At 33.5% G+C, this 24294-nt stretch overlaps 3 protein-coding genes across 4 annotated transcripts in view; 1 reads left to right on the top strand and 2 right to left on the bottom strand.

Annotated features, from left to right (window-relative positions):
* The window catches only part of LOC117112814 (collagen alpha-2(IX) chain-like), a 9563-nt gene extending 2571 nt beyond the window's left edge, over positions 1-6992 (bottom strand). Inside the window, exons 1-9 of one of the 2 annotated variants that reach the window (XM_033255994.1) lie at positions 6842-6992; positions 5589-5804; positions 5400-5427; positions 4776-4847; positions 4389-4457; positions 3866-3919; positions 2449-2637; positions 1174-1209; positions 747-791 (exon numbers count right to left, since the gene is read on the bottom strand). In XM_033255994.1, coding sequence (XP_033111885.1) covers positions 747-791; positions 1174-1209; positions 2449-2637; positions 3866-3919; positions 4389-4457; positions 4776-4847; positions 5400-5427; positions 5589-5801 — 706 coding nt within the window. In that variant the 5' untranslated portion in view covers positions 5802-5804; positions 6842-6992. The remainder of the gene's footprint in view (positions 1-746; positions 792-1173; positions 1210-2448; positions 2638-3865; positions 3920-4388; positions 4458-4775; positions 4848-5399; positions 5428-5588; positions 5805-6841) is intronic. The other variant, XM_033255993.1, reaches the window with a different exon arrangement.
* Positions 6993-9395: 2403 nt separating this feature from the next.
* On the bottom strand, positions 9396-12880 carry LOC117112817 (DNA-directed RNA polymerases I and III subunit RPAC2-like). The gene is made up of 5 exons (XM_033255997.1): positions 12734-12880; positions 12041-12141; positions 11646-11722; positions 10775-10854; positions 9396-10173 (listed from the first exon to the last, which is right to left on the bottom strand). Exons 1-5 carry the CDS (start codon positions 12785-12787, stop codon positions 10120-10122), a joined length of 366 nt encoding a protein of 121 aa, XP_033111888.1. The 5' UTR covers positions 12788-12880; the 3' UTR covers positions 9396-10119.
* Positions 12881-12897: 17 nt separating this feature from the next.
* Positions 12898-18193, top strand: LOC117112816 (vesicle-associated membrane protein 7-like). Its single transcript, XM_033255996.1, has 7 exons — positions 12898-13009; positions 13412-13616; positions 14396-14533; positions 15487-15577; positions 16346-16413; positions 17194-17286; positions 17850-18193. The coding sequence occupies exons 2-7, from the start codon at positions 13413-13415 to the stop codon at positions 17910-17912; spliced, it is 657 nt and encodes a 218-aa protein (XP_033111887.1). The 5' UTR covers positions 12898-13009; position 13412; the 3' UTR covers positions 17913-18193.
* The last annotated feature ends 6101 nt before the right edge of the window (positions 18194-24294 follow it).

Genomic DNA, 24294 nt, shown 5'->3' with positions numbered 1-24294 from the left:
GGGGTTTTGAGGGGCGTCTATTCGAGAGAGGCGTTATTCGAGGAAGGCGTTTATTTATTTGTTGGTGTAAAGTAGATACATAGGCCTACATACTCATACAAACGCCCCTTAATGTCACTGTAAGTGTAGATCTCAACACAGTTACCGTCAAAATGTGTCATTGCGTGATAATGAAGATTTACTGATCCCAACCAGGTAAGAAGAATCTAATTTTATCGGAGAAGAATATTAATAGAACGTGTTGGAAATTATATTGCTTCCATTAGTTTTTTTTTTGACAGTTATTTAGGGGGCGTTTATTCAAGGGGGAAAAATTAGCGCCCAGGGCGTTTTCGAGTGAGGCGTTTATTTCAAATGAGCTCTGGAGAATGCGTTTATTCGAGGGGCGTTTGTTTAAATAAATACGGTATATTAATCGGCTCTCTCAACGTACCATTTGCGCCCCACCAGCACCTCTATTTCAAGATTAATTTATTGGCTATTGCATCATCATCATCATCATCATCATCATCATCATCATCATCATCATCATCATCATCATCATCATCATCACTATTATTGCTATAGCACCCTCGTTATCGTAATTAATATCACTCGCATTATCATCAGCATTATTATTATTATTTTTAAAAATTAATTTCACTATATTATCATCCCTATCTCAACGAAGCGGATGCCACTTCACAGTCGATTAAAAAAAATCAAAATAATTTGTATTACGGAAGTTTACACTTGTAAAAACCTACCAGTATCGCCTTTTGGCCCACGGGCACCGGTATCACCTTTCCTGCCTTTAAATGAAAAAACAAATTACTCATTCGTATTCTTATTGTTTTATTGCCAAAACAAGACGTTCACAAAACAATCCACTAGGAGGTCGGGTAGGACTTCAAAAGTGAATCTATGAAGCCCTCGACCACCCAGCTTCACAAAAAACATTACCATTAAAACAGAATGTATTACAATAATATATATCATTTATTTATTTATTTATTTGTTATTTTTTTTATTACAGTAATTTAAATACTGTATACTGGGTTTAGCTTCGTCAATTTCAGTACAAAAGTTGCAAAACAAATATAAACCTTTTACAGTCGATATTCAATTTATTTTACGTATTCGTCGTTGTTATCGTTTTCATAAGATTGTGAGACATGCCTATTCCACACTCACCCGTATCTCCTTTTTCTCCGTCTTTACCTGCAGGTCCTGTAATTATAAACATAAATTAATGTTTGTTAAACCCTGTCCAGACTATCAAATGTTATTTGACAAAAACATGTGACATGCCTAAAGCCCTGTCCAATCATGTCCTGTGATACAGTATATGCCTAAATATGGTCATGATGACATCACAAGATGATGACCATATTATATAGGCACATCATAACTAGGCCTATGGGCACATCATAACCATATATAGGCACATAACTATATATCGGCACATCATGACCATATATAGGCACATCATGACTATATATGGGAACATCATGACCATATATAGGCACATCATGACTATATATGGACACATCATGACCATATATATAGGAACATCATGACTATATATATATACATGGGCACATCATGACCATATATAGGCACATCATGACTATATATTGACACATCATGACCATATATAGGCACATCGTGACTATATATGGGCACACAACAGTTTCTTTTTCAAAGAAAATTTTGATAGTGTGTATAGAGCTTTATATTCCATTACACCATGAGAGCGCGTGGCGCAGAGTGTAAGTTGTTGGACTTCTGATCGTGAGATCTGGACCGACGCTCGTCGCACTGCCTCTGTCTTTGGGCAAGACATTTCACTTACGTCTGCCTCTCTTCACCCAAGAGTATAAATGGGGGGTCATGTTGCCTGCTCGTCGGTGACCCTGCTAAGACTGTTCTAATCAATTAATAACAGCAACTAGAATCAATTATACGCGATTGTTCGCAAAGGAAGCTACATTAAAAAAAAAAGTTACTTTGAAATTGAAATTGAATTTGACAAACCTTAATCATTTATTAAAGACTGCTTGTTAATGACAAACCCGATTGATTTTTTTAAACTTATTTATAGAGTGTGACACCCTTCCAGCGTATTCTACAAGGTCGGCTGATATTCAGGGGCCCTCTTTAAATACCTGAAATAATGTGATGCTTTTATCAGCGACGTCTCTTTATGAGGCTTTGGGAGTGGAGTTGTTTTTAGTCGTGAGGAAAAGTCCTGCTGTGACAGGAATTGAATCCAGGACCCTGGGATTAGAAGGCAAGCATCGTAACCACTAAGCTATTCAACTCCAATCCAAATTTTCACTCTATCTAGCGAACAGGTTGGCCACAAACATACAGATGGCGCAATTCATCTTTTCCTAAATTTCTTTACAAAGAGAGAAATATAGAAGTACTGTAGTTATAAACAAAAAGAGCTGCTGTATATCTTACCTGGTGGGCCGCGGTCACCCTTAGGTCCTGCTTGTCCTATAGATCCCTTTGCACCCTTGGGTCCGGTTGTTCCCTGTGGACCACGAGGTCCAGGTGGCCCACGTTCACCCTGTGGGCCTTTACTTCCCTGGGGACCACGGCTTCCAGTTTCACCTCGACTTCCCTTTGGCCCGTCGTTGCCACTTGGCCCTTGAGAAAACAGATAGAAATGAATTAAAAACGAAATAACGATAGAATTTTAATTTAGTAGACAAATAGTAGTATCATGGTATAGTAAAATATTGTGTTTATCATAAATTACACAATAATAACATCTTACTATATTCCGATATAAAGGATTATGGAAATCTTTAAAGAAATATTAACGATATTGGTAATCAGTTAAGGCAAAGAAAAAGATTACTTCTCTCGCTCACCCTCTAGTATGTTGAACATCGCGATTAGTTTTGATGAGAACAATTATTTCTGACTACTAAAAGAATTGGCCTAATTACAGACGGCCCAAAAACACAAAAATTCTACGGAAATTTATCAGTGGGCCTTAACGTCCAGGTTAACTTATTTCACCTAGACAACTCATGGATAAACGTAGTGGTGGATGTTATGCACAACTGTCTCCATGCTTAACTTTAATAGCCATATTTGTGTTGAAATATGGTAGGGCATATCCTTAGGTAGGATGAACGGAGTAAGGCGATTAGTTAGGGGCCTTACTAATTAGTGTAGATCTCTCTTGTAACATGTTGAAAATTTGTAGATCGAAACAGGAATTTTCTATATAAATTAGTAGACAATAATGGTAATATGCAACTTTTACCTGTATACATTTATATTCTAAGGGCTCTAGAAGTCATAAGGTCTGAGCCTCGCTGCCACAAAGTGATGAATTAGGAGAAAGGAAGCTAACCACAATGACAAGACCAAAGTTGTTGAAACTGTTGATTCAATTAAGCCATGTAAAAAAAGAGTTGTTGATCGGTCGGTAGACAGGGAAGTTGAATTATGGGCGAAGAGAAGATATTTTCGTGAGTTGTGCCAAAAGACAAATGGTTGGGTGATTTCCTTTTGTTATGTAGGGGACGATCAATAACATATTTTGTATACATGGCCTTATAGTCAAACTGCAGGAAACTAAATGCGGGACACTGTAAACAATGCAATGTGCTCAAAACAGCTAAAGACAGTGAAGTCATTACTTTTCTCTCAATTAAGCTGAAATATGGAATTAAATTCACTTTGTGAAATGGAGACTTTGATGCTCTATGTTGTTACAGTTTTTCAGACCGGTAGGTTTCGAACCCTAGACGTTATCTGACGTCAGGAATTATACAACTGTGATTGTAGGTTTTGAAATAAGCATAATTATAATATAGATAAAAATTTTGCCCAAAGATCGGTTATAAGTTTCTTTGCTTACCTTTCGGTCCCCTTTCACCTTGGGGTCCCTTGGGTCCTGTGTCTCCTTTATCTCCTAATAAATAAAAAAGAAAATGATTATTATAATCAGGTTTTCTTTTTCATTTTGGTCATATACTGGTATAATAATAATAATAATAATAATAATAATAATAATAATAATAATAATAATAATAATAATAATAATAATAATCTCTTTATCTCCTAATAAATAAAAAGGAAAATAATTATTAATAATCCGGTTTTCCTTTTCATTTTTGGTCATATATAATAATAATGATAATAATAATAATAATAATAATAATGAAAATAAAAGTAATAATAATAATAATAATGATTATAATGATAATAATAATAATAATAATAATAATAATAATGATCATAATGATAATAATAATAATGATCAATAATAATAATAATAATAATAATAATGGATGAGGATGACGATGGTGATGAATATAATTATAAGGACTATGATGATAATAATATCAATAATAAATTAAAAAAATAATGTAGTTGCTTACCTTTCACGCCGACACCTTTCATTCCAGGTGGTCCTTTAGGTCCTGGTGCCCCTGGACGTCCGGTGTCACCTGTATTCAAAATGAATATTCAAATCAAGTACTTTCAAACCAGATCAATATTATTCAAAATCATTCACATTCTGTCAGGTTCTCAATTAATAGAGAGTTATCGATGTCACGATGTAATGACGTCACTAAAATGTCATTTGCGCAAACGAGAAAGTTAAGTTCTCGTCGCGTGGATTAACAGGACACAATTTGACCAGTGTAGAGAACGTAGGGGACGGCCACACATGGGTGAATCCGTTTTAGCAGCGTCGCGTCGTCGCGCAAATCGAAAGCTCCCTATGGCAGACTATAGGGCGGGGAGGTGGGAGAGTGACTTACCCTTGTCACCTTTATCTCCTTTCCATCCACGGTCTCCTTTGCTTCCTTTATCCCCTTTTGGTCCAGGTGGGCCTACACGTAAAAACATTTTAAAACTTTACAGTATATAATTATGCTAGTATTAAAGCCATTTATTAGGCTTTTGCTGACATATAACAATACACAATGCTATTAATGAATATAATGATAATAATAGTAATAGTAATAATATAAATTGTTTGCTAGACAAAAAAACCCGTTTTACTATCATTTATTTTGTTTATTGATTTATTATTTATTTGGTATAAAATATTCAAAATGTAACGAAGATTGAAATATTTTGAGTTTACAATATGATATAATAATAATAAAAAAAAAAAAAAAAAAATCAAACACCACATAGGCCCTAGTACAGAATTACTGATTTGATAGGTTTATAATATGTTTAGCCCTATTTCTTCTCCATATTAATATACTGGACTGTAACGAAGATTGAAATACTTTGAGTTTACAATATGAACTAATAGGGCCTATAAAAACAATAAAAAAAATCAAACACCATATAGCACAGAATTACTGATTTGATAGGCTTATAATATGTTTAGCCCTATTTCTTCTCCATAATAATATAATGGACTGACTTACAACTGCAATAACTGGTACTTCGCTTCGACTGTAAGATAAAAAGTCATATTGCAATACGTTAAAATACAAAAATAAATTAAATATTTTTCAGCTTGTAATACATTCAGTGTGAAGATGTGGGTCGAGTTGCTGAAAATGACTATTTACATGAACAGGTTTCCATGCCTATCTATACTAAGACCCTCTTACCTTGTCAGATGTTGGATTCTCTGTTTCGGAAATTTTCAGAAGAACATCTTGACTATCGACCCGACTTGAGAGTCTAAGTAGTTGGTATTGACCAATGACAGCGATGAATACAATTGAAGCAATGATAATGACGTTGAATGCCATTTGAACTCCCGATCGTCTGCTACTTTTTCCGTCTATGAAGCTTTCTGTGTCCATAGTCATTTTGTTCATTATCTTATAGAAAAAGGGAAAGAAATCTTAATATAACAGTATTTAACCATAATAACACTACTATTAGTAGTGCAATAAGTTTAGAAAAACGTACAAAATTGAGTATTCTATGTGTGTTTCAGTTTCTTTCTAAATAGATTACATCTTGAAAGTTATAGTGCTGCCTCATCATTACCCGTTAATAATATTACTATTATTTTTCAGACTGACACGGCAATGCAACTTTAAGAAAACATGGAATTTCTTCTTGATTATTAACCAGTTGTAGGCTTACAGCAAATCGGTTGGTTACCCTCGCAAGGCTTTCAAATGATACTGACATTTAGCACGCTCTTCGTGAATGAATGTAACTATAGAACGGGAGATATGATCAGTCGTTGATAAGATTTTTGGTAGGCCTACGTTTTCAAATGTAAAAAAGACGAAAAGAATAGCTTTGACTTAAAAGACGAAGCAAGGATGACCGGTAAAAGCTCCGTGAGCTTTGGAACCAGACTTTAAAATTCGTTGAACGCTTCACCTAGCAAAAGATAAAGCTGTCGAAATTCAGGCTTATCTCTTACACTTCTTTACAAAAACCAGGAAAACTTGTTAGGAAAATGCTTTCAATTTATAAATAAATAAATAAACAAGTGATAAATGCTAAAAACATTTAAAAAAAAATTAATCTTTTTAAATTACAGACTAGGAAACTGTAGTTACATTTTACTTTTATGTTTGTTTAATTTCTTTCGATACGGACAGTGGATGGATAATACTTGTTATGGTCTACAGATCTAAAAGGCAGAACTTAAGAAATTTGCAACAATGATCGTTACCGTATTTATGCTGTCTTTGAGGCTTAAAGTCATCACCTGAATAAAGCGTAGGCCTAAAAGTAATAGACCCTCGTCTTTAAAAAGCATTCACATAAGGTTTACCATTTATTAATAAGTTTTAAATGATGAAATGTCAATGATTCGAAACGATATACATGTAGAAGCTTAACATGTTACACGCATAAAAATCAAATTTTAAAACATGAGAAATGGAATACAAACCTGATACCTGACGATAGTTCTGCTCACCAACGTCTTTTTTATTTTCTGAGAGGTTTACCATTTCTCTTCATTTTATACTCGACAAGCGGATGAGAACTTTTTTTTCTCAAAATATACCAGAACATTAGATTAAGAGGCAATACTTCTATAAACTTCAATAGGACTTAGTGAAGTAGGCCGCGGTGGACTCGAGTGTCAATAAAGCGGATAATAATACCACAAATATGTCTTGTTGTTATGCTCATGTAATATTATGTACAATATGGAGATATACCTAGCTAAAGCCTTGTTCCCATAAAATCGCTACACCTGCACCGTCGGTACAATATTTTCACTACAAGCGTTGTACTGCGTAGTTGTCCCTGACGCAATCAGGAAAACTCCCCATTTCAACCGATCAGCGTCGTAGAAAGGAGCGGCAAACGCTTAGCGATTTAATAGATACCAGGCTATATGCAATCTGACCTCTGTAACTCTTGTCCCACTTTCTTTGTTACTCATAATAAAATGAAACAGGTCACGATACAGTCACTACCAGAGTACAGCAGCTCGTGAGGTCATTATCGCAGCTAATACACTCTTGTTTAATCTGCTTATTTGGAACGTTATAAGAATCAAGTGTATTTTTATTATAAAGAGACCATCTTAATATCATTCCTGTCGTCATTGGACCTTTCGCTAAGCCCCACCCCTTTGATAATTGCTAAGGTCTGAAAAAATAAATGTAAACGTAGGCCAACGTAAACGCGTACGTTTTTGTGACACACGTGGTTTGCGGGACAAGAGCATATACGTAGCGATGTTCTGATTGGTGACTGACACTCGGCGGAAATGTCCATTGAACAAAACTAACAAAGTTAGCGGAACTGTATACATCTTACAGATTCTCGGCAACCTCTTTCTTAACTACTCTCTTATAAACGCCCCTGTCATTACAACTTTTATATTAAATACATCCCTATCAGATAGGCCTATAGCATCCATGTTTGGTCGACTTTTCCAACTTGTCCATCAAACATAATAATACTGTAGTAAAAATTATAACAATAACGATAACGATGATAACGATGATGATGATGATGATGATGGTGATGATGATGATGATGATGATGATGATGATGATGATGATGATGATGATGATGATGATGATGATGATGCATAATGCTGGAGCTTCTATTATGCGTTTAACAAAAACAGATGAGAGAAATAACGAAAAAAAAAAGAAAAAAGAAAGAAAGAAAACACGTTATGGTGCGTCTAAAAATAGGCCAAGTATAGAATGTTTTGCTTCAGACTTAATATCAATTCCGCAGCATATATTTGCTTTTAACAATAATATAAAAAAAATGAAGTAAATTGGAAACAACCATGAGAAAGATTAGATATGAATCCCAACACAACACTTCATAGTAATACTATTAAGCCGCTACGGGAATTATGTAACGATTAAAATTAAGTCTGGTGTAACCAAACCAAATTGGTTAACATGAGCTCTTACACAATGTCAGTATAGTACCGGTATTAGATCTAAGCCTATATTTGTTGTATTATGGACAAATAAACAGAGATATTGTTTTTCTCTATGTTCGGATTTCAGATATAGCCACACTATTTGAAACTGTATGTGACACATTTGTATCACTTGCTTAAATATGGGAATTATGATGTCATATCACATCCATAAATGAGAATGATGATATCATATCATATACACATGGGAAAATAATAGGTACTTCTGAAACTCAAATAGTGTGAATAGACTTCAAACTAATCATTATGTAAAATTAAAATAATAATATTCTAAAATATTTGTTATAATTAAGAAGTTAAATTGGGAGAATCCATGAGACATTTTATTTAATGCTCCCTGATGGCTGAAGTAGGGATTAAGTAGGGCTTAATAGGGATTTACATAAAATCCGATCTGACTACTAAATGCCTGAGAGCTCTTACAATATCAATATAATTATTATATTAATTATATAAAGGAACTATAAAAAAGGTAGTTTTTATGATTGGATATGCTGTAGTAGGTATTATTTTATTTATTTCAAAATAAAGAAAATAGAAATACAACCAACATTAAACAAAAAATATAATAGGGGCTTAAATATCCAACTACTCTGTTCACAAAACATCCTTTTTGATTTTTATTGAAGTCATTAACAAATGCACCAGAACAACCATGAATGATAATACCATCGAACTATATGGATTTTATTTCTCTATACCCATTTTCATAGTAATGCATAAAAAAAATCCTGAAATTTGAAGAAATATCCAACTACTCTGCTCACAAAACATCCATTTTGATTTTTATTGAAGCCATTAACAGATGCACCAGAACACAACCATGAGTGATAATACCATCGAGCTATAAGGATTTTATTTCTCTATACCCATTTTCATGTAATGCATTAAAAAAAATCCTGAAATTTGAAGAAATATCAGACAGAGGAAACAGAATTTCTGGGCAAAAAAAAATCCGTGGGAGGGCTGTCATACTCCCATCGAAGCCATCACAAAATAAAGACATCATCGTGAATTTCTGGGTTTTTTTCCCACTTATATTTTGTGTCCTGACAATCTATCATACAATAATGTTCCCATGTAAACACTTTGTGCACTAAAAACTCTGAAACCACAGCATGAATAAGTTGACAACACATTTATGCAGATCATTATAAAGAGTGGGTTTATGTATTTTTCTTTTATTAATAAATCAAAAAATATGAGCAATAAATTAATTCTGACTGGAATATGATGTTACACAACCACTGGTGCTCAACCGGTAAACCTTATTTACACCTGTGTAGCACCCTCTAGCATTATTCAAAACGAAGTGACAAATTTCGATGTCATAACTAAGAGATGCTAATTCAACAGAAAAAGTGAATTCCTCAATCATGTATTTTTATTAGTTATAATTATTCCTGAAAATAACATAGTATGTTGGCAGATTGGCTAAATAATTTGACTTCTTAAATTTGGCATTAACATATTTATCCAAACCATACTGAGACCAAATTATATAATCTTTTACTCCCAAACTATCAGATAGTACAGGTATAAACTTTAGTATCTGTAATGTAAATAATTTTACACAGAAAAAATATATTCCTAAGCCCATTTGGGCTAAAAATATACTTTAAATATAAATAAAGTTATCATTTCAAAAATGATTGTTGTACTTTTCCACTTCTATAATGCAAATTGCATGTGAACAAGGACAGAGGATATTTTAGAGATTACTGTAGCAGAAAGCAGAGCCTTCTGTGTCATGATGTCTCCATCTCTTCTCCTTGATTTCTCTTGAAGTTTTCTACACTCGCCTGCAAAAAATAAATATAAAATATCAGAAATTGATAAAATAAATTAAACATAGTTTTTCTAGATAGACAATGGGTGAAAAATACTGATATAAATATAAAAAATAAATATGTAAAAAATCACAAAAATTGAAAATATAAATTAATACATAAAATAATATTTCTGGATAAAGAATGGGTGAAAAATAGTAATTATAGAAGAATGATAAATATTCATTAAAAGAAGTCACAAGAAATAATGAAAAAAATTAAACAACTGGATAAAGAATGGGTGAAAAACAGATATATATATATATATATATATATATTATATATATGTAATATATGTAAAATAATGGAAGAATGGTAAATAATTATAAATAAAAATACTCATAAAAATGTATAATTTAATTATAAAATTTAATAAAATATAATATAAAAAATGTTTTAATATCTGATATAATTTATGTAAGGCAGTTCAACAGAAAAAAAATAATCAATGTTTATGTAAGGTAATTCTACCATGCACAAAATGTTTTAAAGTGTTTATCAGGAGGAGTTTACAGCTGCATTGCATTTGTATATAAATGATAGTAAAAGGATGATATGAGTTGTTTAGGCCTACCTCATAAGTTGACAACACGTGTCCGCACAACGACGTCAAATCATGTAGACCTTTACGTAACACATCAGACGTACTTGCACCTACAGAGAAACAATTGTGTTTAGATTAATTAATAGTAAAAAAACTTATTATATTGAGTCCATGACCACTTTGGAGGTAAAATAAACCTCTCCCATCAAGTATACATTTTTTCAGGGTTAAATGCGTTGGAAATAGAGCTCTACTCAACTAAATTCTCATATTTTACATGATAATGCTATGTTACTGTTTAACATCTGTTAACTCTTAGTAACTATATGGTTTTTGGGTGACTCATTCTTTCAACATCTTAATGTGTTACATACCATATAATCTAAATGTGGTAGCCATAGTGATTTATCACTCAATGGTTTCAAAGATTTATTAGGATTCAGTTGTAACTCAGTGGTACCAGCTTGTTCCAGAGTGGCGTATAAAAAAAAAACATGTCAAATCGAGAATCTTTTAACTAAATCGTAACGATGTACTTCAATGTCATTGAGAGGCCTATTTGTAAACATTCTCTTGTAATGTAAAGATTTTCTAAGCCAATCCCTTCTGTTGTCACAGGTCATTGAAGCTGGTCCCTACTTATAATCTAATGGTTGGCGCTATCTAAAAAAAAGGGGGTGGAGCAGGGGAAAACAATATATCTGAATCTTTAACCTAGGATGTCAGAACTCATGAAATATGGATGAATGGATTTTTTTTTTTTTTTTTGGTATGGAGGCCAGAATAAAGAAAGTTTCCTGTTCTTGATTTGCCATTTTTTTCCCTCAGGTAAATTGTGAAACTGTGATCACATGCCCTCCCCCTTAACTAATGCATTCATTTACACTATTTAATATGTTACCTTTGGTTTGTATCCTCAGATTGATCTTATTTTCAGTGGGATGAGGAATGCAGTATCCACAAAAATCAACTTCTGGACTGAAAATAAGAAGAAACTTGATGAGTTATTTCGGCCATATTTATGGCTTACACCATAATTCAACAATTCAAACTAAGTGGAAACTGCAATTTAGTGGTTAAAATACTTGTCGCTGAAGTCCAGGGCCTTGGGTTCAAATTCCTTCATCTCTGACCATCAGTGGCTTTATCTAGGGGATGCACCCCTTCCCACAAAAAATATTTACACCCCCAGTCTCTCCCCCAACTCTATCATTTGTGTACAGTAATTATGCAACAAGGAAACTAAATTTCATTTTTGCCTTGTTTTGTGGTCAAGACAATAAATTAATGACTTACTTTTTCATGATCATGTATCTGAGAGAATTTCCTAATGTGTGGTCTTCTCCATGCATTACATATGTTGCACATGTTTCATCTTCAACATCCTTTGCTTGAACCTTCAAGACAAAACATACATTGGATTGATATTGGACCTTTGATTTGAACACACTTCACATGCAGTACCTAGAATGGCTGTGTTAATAATACCTTTCCAGACTGTAAAGGCGGCCTTTTTGGGGAAAATATCCTCCACGCAAAAATTAGGCTAGCAATCCTCTGCGCATTTTGGAAAATAAGAGCCAATTTCTGAACAGATTTTGCAGAAAATTAGGCTATGATGAACTACAGTAATCGTAATATATAACCAATAACGATTCTGCATAATTATTTTCCAAGCGATTTTCTGGAAAACATTTTGTTGGGCACACGGCTTGTCTTTTGGATAACAGTTAATTATGTACAAAACCGTGCCTCAAAATCTTATACATACACAGATTTAAACTAAATTAAAAATTACTAGGCCTAGGCCTAACCACAGACGCATAGATAGGGAAGCAACCAGAGAAGACATTCGCCGGTTCCCCTCTCCGCCAACGTAGCGTCAACTCATGTTTGGGGTAGGCCTACAAAACACATGGTGCTTCATAGGTTACTCAATAATTCTTCATCAGATTCAATTATAAGCCATTACACTAAATGTATTCTTACAACTTCTAGTCGCCTCTTTTTTGCATCGGAATTCTCATTTGAAGTAGTTGCCATAACTTATTTTAAGTACACACTGTACACAGTCAGTACAGACTACAGTACTTCTCTAACAAACATAAACACGCTTAGCACTTTCAGTATACTGCCACCCATAGTTTCAGTTCAATAACAGTTTCATGACCTTGGTAATGACCTTTATCATGTGACGAATGGTCACGAAACAAAACTTCATCGACATCATTGAGTGTGGAATTCACCGTGATTCTTGGTGTTCAGGTAGTTGGAACTTAGTTTTAATCCGTGTTTAATGTAATAGAACAAGAATAAGGTTTATTAAACTAACGTAGATCTTTCGCATGAAATGTTATAATTGTCTTAATAACTATCTAGGCTAGGCCTAGTAGTACTGTAGTAGTCGACTTGTCTGTACTGTAGGCCAAGGCTTCTTCGGTTCGCTATTGCCTGTTTTTTGTGTGGTGTCAGCTGGCTGCTGTCTGCAGTGCATTCATTATAGTACCAACCATATGCTTATTATTAAATCTTTCAATCTCTCTAATAGGCCCGTACTTGGGCTTGGCTGTTAAGTTATGCTTATTTGAAATTATTTTAATATTTAATTTTAATTTCTGACTTACAATACATTCTTAATCTTGGTTATTTTATTTTATTTTTTTCCAGAATGTCTATTTTGTTCGCAACGGTCACAAGAGGGACCACAGTCCTCGCCCGACATGCAGCTTGCCAAGGCAACTTTGCGGAAGTTGTCGAGCAAATCTTGCTCAAGGTTTCACCCGAGAACGCCAAATTGACATACTCCCATGGTAGCTACCTTTTCCATTATATGACGGAGAATAGAATTACCTACCTCTGTATCACAGATGATGTAAGTTTTCTCAGCCTTCAACACATGGTACCATCACTACTTCTCCTCATTTATTAATTAAGAATAATATTCCTTTAATGTCCTACTCACTCTAGGAACAAACCCTTAATATTAAGAGAATAATAAATTCACTCAGTTTAATCATGTTTACCAGCCCATCTCACTTTTCTCAGTTTCCCAAATCAATACTCTTTGTGGCTTTTGCTTGGTTATAAAACTATACAGTATAATAAACTATAATTTTTTAAATTTTTTTTTAGAAATTGCATGGGCCGCAAATTTAGCCGTGACTTTTTTTTTTTATGAAGGTTTACATATTCTGATATTTCCCCTCATCTGAAAGAGATATTAAATTTAATACCAAAAAATCATAACTGCAATTTTTAATAAAAAAAATATTAATTATGATGGGACATTCCTGGTGTAATGAATACAGAGTAATTGGGTCCACACAAAAATATTGTTAACAGGTTCACTGTAAAAGAAATATAATTTTAAATGTCCCGTCTGTAACACCAAATACAGTATACATTTTTAATATTTAATTAAAATAGCTCAACATTGAAGAAATATCCATCAACATATCTTCAACTAACTTCATATTTTAATAGCTAAAATTTATAGTAATACTTGAAATTGTGAAAATTTAACCCTCATGGACCAAATACTGTCAAGAAAAAAATTTTCAGGTATAATTTATTACTTCCTCAATTGTTTTTTTAAAATGATAAGATGTTTACTCCTTTCTTTATTGTGTTGTGGCTTTTCTTCTTTAACAGGATTTCCAAAGATCTAAAGCTTTTATGTATTTAAATGAAATTTCGAGGAGGTTTGCAAATACATACGGTGCTAGGGCACAGACAGCACTACCATTTGCTATGAACAGTGAATTCTCAAGAGTTTTATCCACAGAAATGGTGAGTTTCATATTTTTCTCTATGTACAGTAATTATTTGCCAGCTGTTTAAGCTAGAACATTGAAATTAACATGATGATTCTTAGTGGATGATCCCGGAATTTGAAATAGAGGGGGGTGGGGCCCAGTAAGGGACTTTAACAGACAGAGGGTCCCCCCCCCCCATGGTTGAGGCTAAAGTAAGAACATTTATGATTATGGCACCGCTAGATGGCACTCTCAGGCAAATTTAATTATGGTATTCCTATAATATTTTCCATTTTTTTTTATAATTTTGAAAAATTTTAGGGGTTCCTCAGGCCAGCTCAGCTCCCATTGAATCCGCCACTGATTCTATATATAATTTATGGTTATCTCGATAATGTATATTGTTTGCCATAATTTTAGGCCAAAGTGGTGAGAATACACTATAACCAATGTAAAGTATACTGTACTGTAGTGTGTGGTACTCCATTATTTACACAATGTATTATAATTTATAGCAGTTTACCCTAAAATCTTCACCTGCAAACACATGGTGACTGGGTTATGACGTTCGCCATCCAACTATGGGTCTCCATCGCAGTATTAAAGACAAGACTTAAAACCTACCTGTTTTGGTCTTTTTTTTTTCTTTCTTTGTCCATCTGTTTATTGTTTTAGATTGTTATGCTGTATATATATTCACCATTTACAATTCTTAAAATGTTATATTAGCACATTTTTCAAAATTTCTGTTATTTATTAACGATTACACGGATGAATTTAGTGAAGAAAAAACTGGTGCTAGGTTGACCCAAGTACAGAATGATATAGATGAGCTAAATTGGATTTTGGTTTTTCTTTTTCTTTCTTTATCAATTTGTTTGTTGTTTTAGATTGTTGTGCTGTATATATATTCAACATTTAAAATTCTTAAAATTTTCTGTTAGTACATTTTTCACAATTTTTTTAATTTAATGACTATTAACACAGATGAAATTCAGTGAAGACAAAAATGGTGATAAGTTGACCCAAGTACAGAATGATCTAGACGAGTTAAATAGGATAATGGTTAAAAATATTGGTAAGTTATTTGTTATTTGGTATTTATAGCGCCTTTAATTTAGGTTACAAGCGCTCTCTTTTCCCTGCTCATTGATTCCACGTGCTTAAATGTTGTAGCAGTAGCAGGCAACCCCACCAGGTACCCATTTATATTCCTGGAAGGAGAGAAGCAACAAAGATAAAGGGCCTTGCTCAAGGACACAAGCGAAATACACAGTGAGGGAATGATACCCCAACCTCTTAGTTGGAAAACAAACCATTCTCACTGCACCAAACCACTTCCGACTCGCCTCTTCCATTGATGTTTATCTAAGATCGTTAAGCTTGTATAACAAGCATTATCATATTTCTGCTGGTATACCATCGTGATAGGTTACTAGTTAGTAAGAAGGTCATGTGTTGATTTTTGTGACAGCTGCAATTTTACAATTTTAAAGAGAGTAGGATACATTTTTATTATGGCAGTGTGGTATAAGCAAGGTTTTTTTTATGGGAGGGAGGCTTAAAAAGGGAGGGGAGTGAGGCTTAAAAAGGGAGGGGAGGGAGGCTTAAAAAGAGAGGGGAGGGAGGCTTAAAAAGAGAGGTGAGGGAGGCTTAAAAAGGGAGGGGAGGCTGAACCTTTGTGGGACTTTTAGCCTAATTAGGTATAACCAGAATTTGTATTATGTGTGCTGTACCTTGTATGAGTTGCACATTTTGTATTTTGATAGATGTTTAAATAATTAAATAAAATAAAATTAGTGTATGATGAATTTGAAATATAATATAAATGTTTTAAAATTTCCAGATACAATAACAAATCGAGGAGAACGTTTGGAATTACTGGTTGATAAAACAGAAGACCTTGAGTCCAGTGTAAGAATATTGATGTTATTAGACTTCCTAACATTTTTCAGAGAAATTAAAATTCAATACAAGTGATAGAAATTATAAGTCTCATTGTTATACCATATCATACAGGGGGCCTTGATAACAAGGTGGAATAAAAGTCCCCCATGTCAATAGAAGTTTAAATTATTGCATTTTAAGGATACTTAGAAAAAACTAAATGGGTTCAGTCATATCCTGGAAATGCATAAGGTGTAGAAAGGCTTAAGAGGAAGTAAAACAGCTAGAGGGAAAGACCCACAAAGACTACATGACCTATGACTCAAACGATTGAAATACATTAAAATAAAAGGACTTGCACAGTACAAAACTATTGTTATTATACCAGAATTTTGCTGACAGGTGTCTGAACCTTTTATTGTTCTTTAAGTTGGAGGTGGGCGCCTATTTAGTACAGAGTACATTTTTTCCTTAGGGTACAGCATAACATATAGATACAAAGTTACAATTCACATATATTACAGTTAGGCATATAATAATAATAGGTTTTAGTAACATAATGATAATAATAATTATAATAATAATAATAATAATATTAATAATAATAATAATGATAATTATGGTGATAATAATAATAATATAATAATAATAATAGTAATAATAATAATAATAATAATGTGTTGTACTACATCTTGCTTTTATGTTTTTTACATTTTTCTATTGAAATGTAAATATTAGTAATTATTATTAACATTTTTATTATTTGATGATGTTTATGCTAATCTGTGATTTAAAATTATATTTCAGTCATTGACATTTAAGAAGACAAGCAAAAACCTGTCGCGATCCATGTGTTTAAAGAATGCAAAGTTCACAATCATCCTTATTATCGTTATAATTGTGAGTATTAATATTGATTGCTAATATTGAATGGTATTCATCAAGTTTTTCAACTATTTTGATCCTGTGTTTTAGGACGAGCGGGACTCTCATTGTCGAGGTAGTAGGACTACTGTAGGAATATTTATGCCCTGTTTCGTCAAAGAATATTAACAATTGCTGGTACTCTACAACAGTGTCTTACAAGCTGATTTACATGATACTCTAAAATTTTATTGATTTGCCTTTCATCACACTCTCAAAATGTATTCAACATATGATTTATGTTTGAACAATATTTTATGGGGTAACCTCCCACTGATAAATGGACGGCCCCTTAAAATATCAGGCTATAAGCTATAAAAGCAACTAGGTGTGCATGCTAGCAATTATGGTAAACATGTGTAACTCATTCTTTATTAAACTTAGATCATTAAAAAATAAACAATAAATTTGCAAATTTAATTTTGTAAATACAGGTACAAGCATTGCCCTTGTTTAGTTTTAAATAAACTATTGTCTTGCACTTTTATAGTGGTTATTGTATACATTTTGATTTAAATGTATGTTGATATTTTTTTCAGCTGGTCATATACTTTATTATTTCTGCTTCATGTGGTGGCTTGAGCTGGCCGAAATGTACATAATATCAGTGAAGACAAATCAGTCACACATTCCACAGGCTCAGCAACATGGTACCACTACTGATGTGATAAATTCAAGATAAAAAATACATTTGTGCACTACTTGCAGCTAGATCAAACCAGTTGCAGCCAGATCACATCAGTTGCAGCTAGATCAAACCAGCTAGTTCAGACTGGTTGTCTTCCAAATTAGAGATAGAAACAGACATTCCCACCATGGTTCAAGCACACCAGCCAGTTTTGTCTGACATATTATTTAATGCTTGGTGATTGTAACAAAACAAGCGAACAGGAATGTCAAAAGTGCCTGAGTATACTCTTCCAAATTAGAGATAGAAACAGACATTCCCACCATGGTTCAAGCACACCAGCCACTTTTGTCTGACATATTATTTAATGCTTGGTGATTGTAACAAAAAAAAGCGAACAGGAATGTCAAAAACACCTGAGTATGTGAATTTACATATATAAACGTATAATAATCATATTATATTGCATATTGTCTGCCATAAGGAAGGGGGTAATATCCCTTTGCTAATCAGGTAAGTGTTACCTTGTATATTTACATTTTGTGCAAACTTGAAAGAAGGTTTAATGAAACAGCCAAAAAAATAATTAATAAGATAATAAGTATTTTCTTGACAGCCTTTTAAATCTTCGTTGGGATGACAGAGTAAATATATTTAATTCTTAATACGAAAGGTTTCTAATCTGTTGTCTACAAGAAGACTTTTTGTAGTAACCCTTATTTACACCATATAATACAAACATGCTTATGTGAGTATACAGTATGTGGGTAAGTTGGGGGTGGTTTGGGTCATCCTCTGGGTATTTTTACCGCTTGACCCAGTAGATTTCAGTAGCGCAAACAAATAGTACCATAACTAGAATGTCTTGAGCTTTGAAGTCCGATAGATCTAATTAAGGGTCAAATACATGTGAATTGGTAATTTTTGTTGGGCTTGTATAAATGTTTATATTTTATGTATGTTTAATGTTTGTTATACTGTACAAAATACAATTCAGAGGTCTGCATAGTTAATAAGGGACTAGAATACAGAGGAAATTTAGGTTTTAATGTTTCACTATCTGAAATTAATTAAAGCGAATAAAGTGCCTAAATGGTATTATTTTTTTGGTGTTCTTTTATTAAAAATAATTTTTATCTTTATGTAAGGTCTAATGTCAACATCCTTTGCAAAATTGCAAAGGATGTTGCCCCAGTTTGCCCCATTCCCAGCAAACTTTTACTAAAAAAAGAAATTTTTAGAAAAAAATGCATGCATATTGTGCTATTATAAATTGTGGAAAAATATTGGCATAAATATTAGTTTTATGCAAAAGGATAAAAAAAAAAGAAATATATTTCTCATAGGAGATTACCATTTTCTTGACAATTTCTTTGTTACTAGGCAAATTCATAGGTTGTAGATCCCATCCGCTGGAATGCTCTCGCTTTTGTGTATACTTTATACAGTCAATAAAGGGTGCCCTTTCTAATGCGATTAGTCTTTGTACTTTGCATCTCACATACTGCGGTCGATTGAGTAGGCGAGAGATGTTTGTTTAATTGTTAAAATTTCAGTCAGAATCATTTTTTTTAACAAATTGGAAAAATAATTGTCAATACTAGCAATGGAAAATATCGTGTCTGCCGTTTTTTTGGTTTTTTTTGGTCGATAATGAAACCTAAATCGAGGTAAAGCTAGACCTAGCCAGCAGTGTTGATAGGCTAATGTTTCGAGCGCCTACTACTGTATATGTCTTTACAGACCTATGGCAAAATCAAACATAAAAAATTCATCCGTGTTTAGTTTTTGTGTGGAACACAAAAATTCAAATTTCAGTCTTTTTTTACATTTTTTTGGATGTCTAAATTCAGTTAAACTAGCAATTTTGTATTATATATATAAATCTTTATAACATATATAAAAAACAACTGAAATTTTGCCGGGAATGGGGCTTTAAACGGCTAGCTACAGGTAGATTGGCATTGGATTGTCTAAAGTTACACTTGGATGATTTATTATGCATGACATGTCCTTTGCTTTATGTACAGTATACCAGAAATAATAATAAGTTATAATAATTAACATTTTATGAGATACAGTATATTGTTCTAAAAATTATAAATGTATATTATATATTGAACTTTAGTCACTTGATAATTTATGTACACAGTTTTTAATTTTCTTTTCTTGTATGTGCAGCATTTTAATCACTATTCTGTATTTGTTACTACTACAGTACCAAGTAGATTTGTATTTCAAATTTGAATTATTGATAAACATTTATTTTCATTTGTGATCAGTTGATCAAATTTAGCATTCTTATTTTCTACTTAATTTAATAAATTTAGTGCAAAATTGATCCTGTACATACTACAAAAAAGTTGTGATTCAATTAAAAGTAATTTGCTATCAAATTCAAAGAAACAGTTACTGTATTTATTTAAATAAACGCCCCAAGGCATTTTATTTTAACTCAAATATAGGCCCCTTACCTTGTTTGGATCAATAAGTCTTCATAATCACACATTAACTATGTGTTTATAGTTCCACATTTACTGTGAAATTAAGGGGCATTTATTTGAGTATATTACACATCCATTTTACACCCAAAAATGCCTCCCACGAAACGTTTAGAATGTATACAATACGGTATATCATTTTATACTGATATTTATTGCGAATGCAGTTCTACAGTAATTGAATTACAGTCTTTTTGTTGTAGATAATATGGTCATAAAGGACTAATTCCTCCATGATATGATTATTTTTTAGAGGAGGATGAGAAGAAAAACTGAAAATGTGTTGAATATGAAGATGGTGAAAATATCTATCTGTAATGATTGAATATATTTCATTTTTTTTGTTTACCTTTAATTTTACATGTTTTGCTCTTTAATATAATATACTGTACATTTTATATTAATTAAAATTCTTTGATATGCTGGGTTGGTAATCTTAAGTTGCAATAGCATTACGTTGAAGAAAAAATTGTCACGATAACATTGATAGAATAAATTATGAAATACATTTGATAGTGGTATTGAATTTATTGTATTTTATTATGACTACTGTAAAGAAAAATGTATATTCATATGATATTGGCCTAGTTCAGACTAGGTGGATAAACCCGGCTCAACTCACCATGTTTATCCACATGCCAGTCTGAACTAGGTGGTTTATCTCAATCCGGGCTGTGTTCCTATAGTAACTACAGTAGGCCTGGCGTGGCACTGTTTTTAACTTTTCTTAGCCGGGCTTTAATCGCTGCGGGGGAGGTGGGGGGAGGTCTTTGATTGACTTCGGCTAAAAAAATGACCAATCAGCATTCAATTACGTGTTCTGTGAGCGATCGTACGTTTTGAGCACAATTTTTTTCGAAACTTGTTTTCTGGTTATGGTTCATGCAAATGCTCGCCCCTGGTGATGGGTTGCGCAATCGCTTCAGATTAAAATAAAATTTATGGTAACAAACGAAAGTGCCGACAAAAGAATGCCAACAACTAACCCCGATGCATGTGAGTAAAACCGAGTTTCCACAAAATCGCTACACACTAGCCGACAGATGCTGATTGGTTGGTCGTATCGGGGAGCTTTTCCTTGTTGCGTTGGGGACTGCACGTTAGTTCAACGATGGCAGAAAACAACTTTAGCAATTCTTAAGAAACCAAGCTTTAGCTTGATATTTACCGTGCGAATACATTCCTGTTGTAATAGCGTAAAACAGCAGGCATTAGTAATTTTGTCGATGAAATTTGCAAAGACAGCTACTGTAGGTGACGACAAAGTTTCTAATGTCATTCATGACAACAACGATGATGTGGGAGGCTGGATTTCAATCGTTCCGTATATTCTCGCGTATAAGACGAATCTTAAAATAGCAAATTACGATCGAAAAACGTGCAGAGTCGTCTCATAGGCGCATCTTTTTTATGATCTTCCATAACACTTGAATCATTGAGGAATTAGTTTATCCCCCATGCCTGGATTTACTACTGAAATCTGCCCGACATAAACAAAAATCGTCTAAAAATCTTCTCAAACTTGGAGTTGGCGAATTTATTCGAGCGAATCGAAGGTGTCGGTTCGGTTCCTGAGCTCTGATTGGTTGCGAACATTTATCGCTTCGCAAAAAGTAGAAACAGTTCGAACTACCAATTTCGCTGAAGCGAAAACTCCGATAGAAATGTAAATGCGCCTGCGCATGAACGGCGCTTTCGTTTTGCACGAATAAATTCGCCTAGTGGAAAAATTTACAGTCTCAGGGTGAAATTTCCTCAGGCATGGATTGTCTAGCAATTTGGATCTTCATATCTGGTAATCTATGGCGCAGTCACTGCATTGCGTCCGATTTGTGCTGTGAGAGGGCCTGGTGGTGGGGTTTCGGATCTACTCCATATTGTCGAAATCCAGTTTGCTGAATCTCAGATTGCCTAGTCCACTTTGCCGAAATCCCATTTTGCCAAACCCATTTTGCTGGAAGTCAATCAAAAGCAGTAAAACATTAAAAACAGGTAGCGGAAATTTATGGCATAGACATAGATATCGATTTATTCATCCATAAATGGAAATTGTTCTTTTCCAAAGAAGAAAGAAAATTACATGATTTATCGGGGAAAAAAGAAACTATCTATTACATGTCTATTTGTTAAAGAGGCAAATCCCAGACTTGCGAAATTGAGAATTTAGAAGCCTTCCAATGGGAGGTGCGATGCGATCTCTGTTTATTTGTATAATAATAACTACTTATTGTAGTTTATAATAATTGGTTTTATCTTATTCTGTAAATGAAACTTGATTAGCAATTTAGCTAGCATCAGCAAAAAAATTAATTAAGTAGGCCTGTCAAATAAAATGTTTTACAAGCATATTTATAACAAGTGTAGAAAGTTTAATTAAGGTAATATGTATACCTAAATGAAATAAATAAATAAATATTAATAATCTACAATAATAATAGTAATTATACACCCGAATCAAAGGGTTGACTAGAGTCTCTGTCAGGGTGCTGGCATAAAAAAAATCCATGTGTTAACGTTGGGAGCTTTTTGGGGATTTTTTAATACCACAATATTAGAAATTGACAAAATAACGTTATATGAATAGGCAAATTATTATTTTTGGTCCCGGAGGCCGGGTTTCGTCGAATAAACGCCCTGAAGCGTTTATTGTTGAGAATGGTTTTTGAGGGAGAGTTTATTCGAGGGAGGTGTTTATTCGAGGTAGGCATTTATTTATTTTTTTGTGTAAAATGGATACGTACTGTATATAGGCCTACTCAAACGCCCTTAATTCCATTGTAATTAAAATGTAATTCTACTGGAATAAAACATTAGTAGAAAGTATTGGGCAAATTATGTTTCCATTAGATCTGTTTACAGTCAAGAGGAAGTTTACTCGAGGAAAAAATATACGCCACATGGTGTTTTCGAAAGAGGCGTTTATTCCAAATGACTCTACTATAGAAGGAGCGTTTATTCAAAGCGGAGCGTTTACACGGGTACAAATACGGGAATGTAAGTATGGCTCCTCCCTGATCCACCCATCACGTTTTCAAAAGCACAGTAGGCCCTATGCTGTACTTTTGTACGATGGTGACGGCAAAAATGATTCTGCAAACTAGGTTTTGGCAAACTGGGTTGTCATGATTTCGGTGAACTGGATTCGCAAACTGTGTTTCGGCAAAGAGGCCATTAATTCGTCAATCATGGTTTCGGCAAACTGGATTTTGGCAAACTGGTGGGATACTATTTCGGCCCCAGTGCTAGATCAATTCGAGGTGGACGCTAATAAGGGGCGAGCGCTGAATAGCCTGGTAGGGCACTGTATTCCTTGGCAGCAATTTTCCTTCAGATATGGTTAGTTGTGCACCTGTTTCATAATATCCAAATTACGGTTGAACATCTTCTGAAATATTGAATTTTGGAATGGTGTTTCTTCTAAGTAAGAATATAGGTAAGTAGAAAGTGTACCATACTGTAGTTGTACAAGCCTATATTCCTTCATGGTGTTAGATTTAATTGCGGTATTCATTGTCACGTGTTGTTGTTCAACACGTGACATTTCATACTGGAGACCGTGCTCTAAAACTATTTTGAGTCCTTTTCGTACAATGGCATTAAACTGGAATGAAAATTTAAACAAAAGTAAAAAACAGATATGTTGTTGTGTAATGACATACCGTATAGTCGTAGGCACATGTTTTTGCAACCTACAGTCAACAATGTAAATCTAAGTACTCTTTAATAGTAGGCTAAGTGAAATCATTTTAATTAATTTATTAAAGTGTAATATTACTTATATTGACTTAAAAACGATCCGCGGGTCGTAAAATGCGTTTTAATTTAAATACAATAGGCCTATTATAACATCGATAT

The sequence above is a fragment of the Anneissia japonica genome, unplaced genomic scaffold, assembly GCF_011630105.1.
Source record: "Anneissia japonica isolate Jap-2015-1 unplaced genomic scaffold, ASM1163010v1 scaffold172582_len1462937_cov174, whole genome shotgun sequence".
In the NCBI taxonomy this organism is placed as follows: Eukaryota; Metazoa; Echinodermata; class Crinoidea; order Comatulida; family Comatulidae; genus Anneissia; species Anneissia japonica.
This window is presented reverse-complemented; position numbering and strand designations above follow the sequence as displayed.

Excerpts from the sequence above, each read along its gene's own strand:
- LOC117112817 (XM_033255997.1), bottom strand. The coding sequence starts at position 12,787 with ATGGCAACTACTTCAAATGAGAATTCCGATGCAAAAAAGAGGCGACTA. Across the intron at positions 11,723-12,040 it reads AGATACATGATCATGAAAAA|TCCAGAAGTTGATTTTTGTG; the intron begins GTAAGTCATTAA and ends TCTTATTTTCAG. Across the intron at positions 10,174-10,774 it reads ACGTGTTGTCAACTTATGAG|GCGAGTGTAGAAAACTTCAA; the intron begins GTAGGCCTAAAC and ends TATTTTTTGCAG.
- LOC117112816 (XM_033255996.1), top strand. The coding sequence starts at position 13,413 with ATGTCTATTTTGTTCGCAACGGTCACAAGAGGGACCACAGTCCTCGCC. Across the intron at positions 14,534-15,486 it reads GAGTTTTATCCACAGAAATG|ATGAAATTCAGTGAAGACAA; the intron begins GTGAGTTTCATA and ends CTATTAACACAG. Across the intron at positions 16,414-17,193 it reads CAGAAGACCTTGAGTCCAGT|TCATTGACATTTAAGAAGAC; the intron begins GTAAGAATATTG and ends ATTATATTTCAG.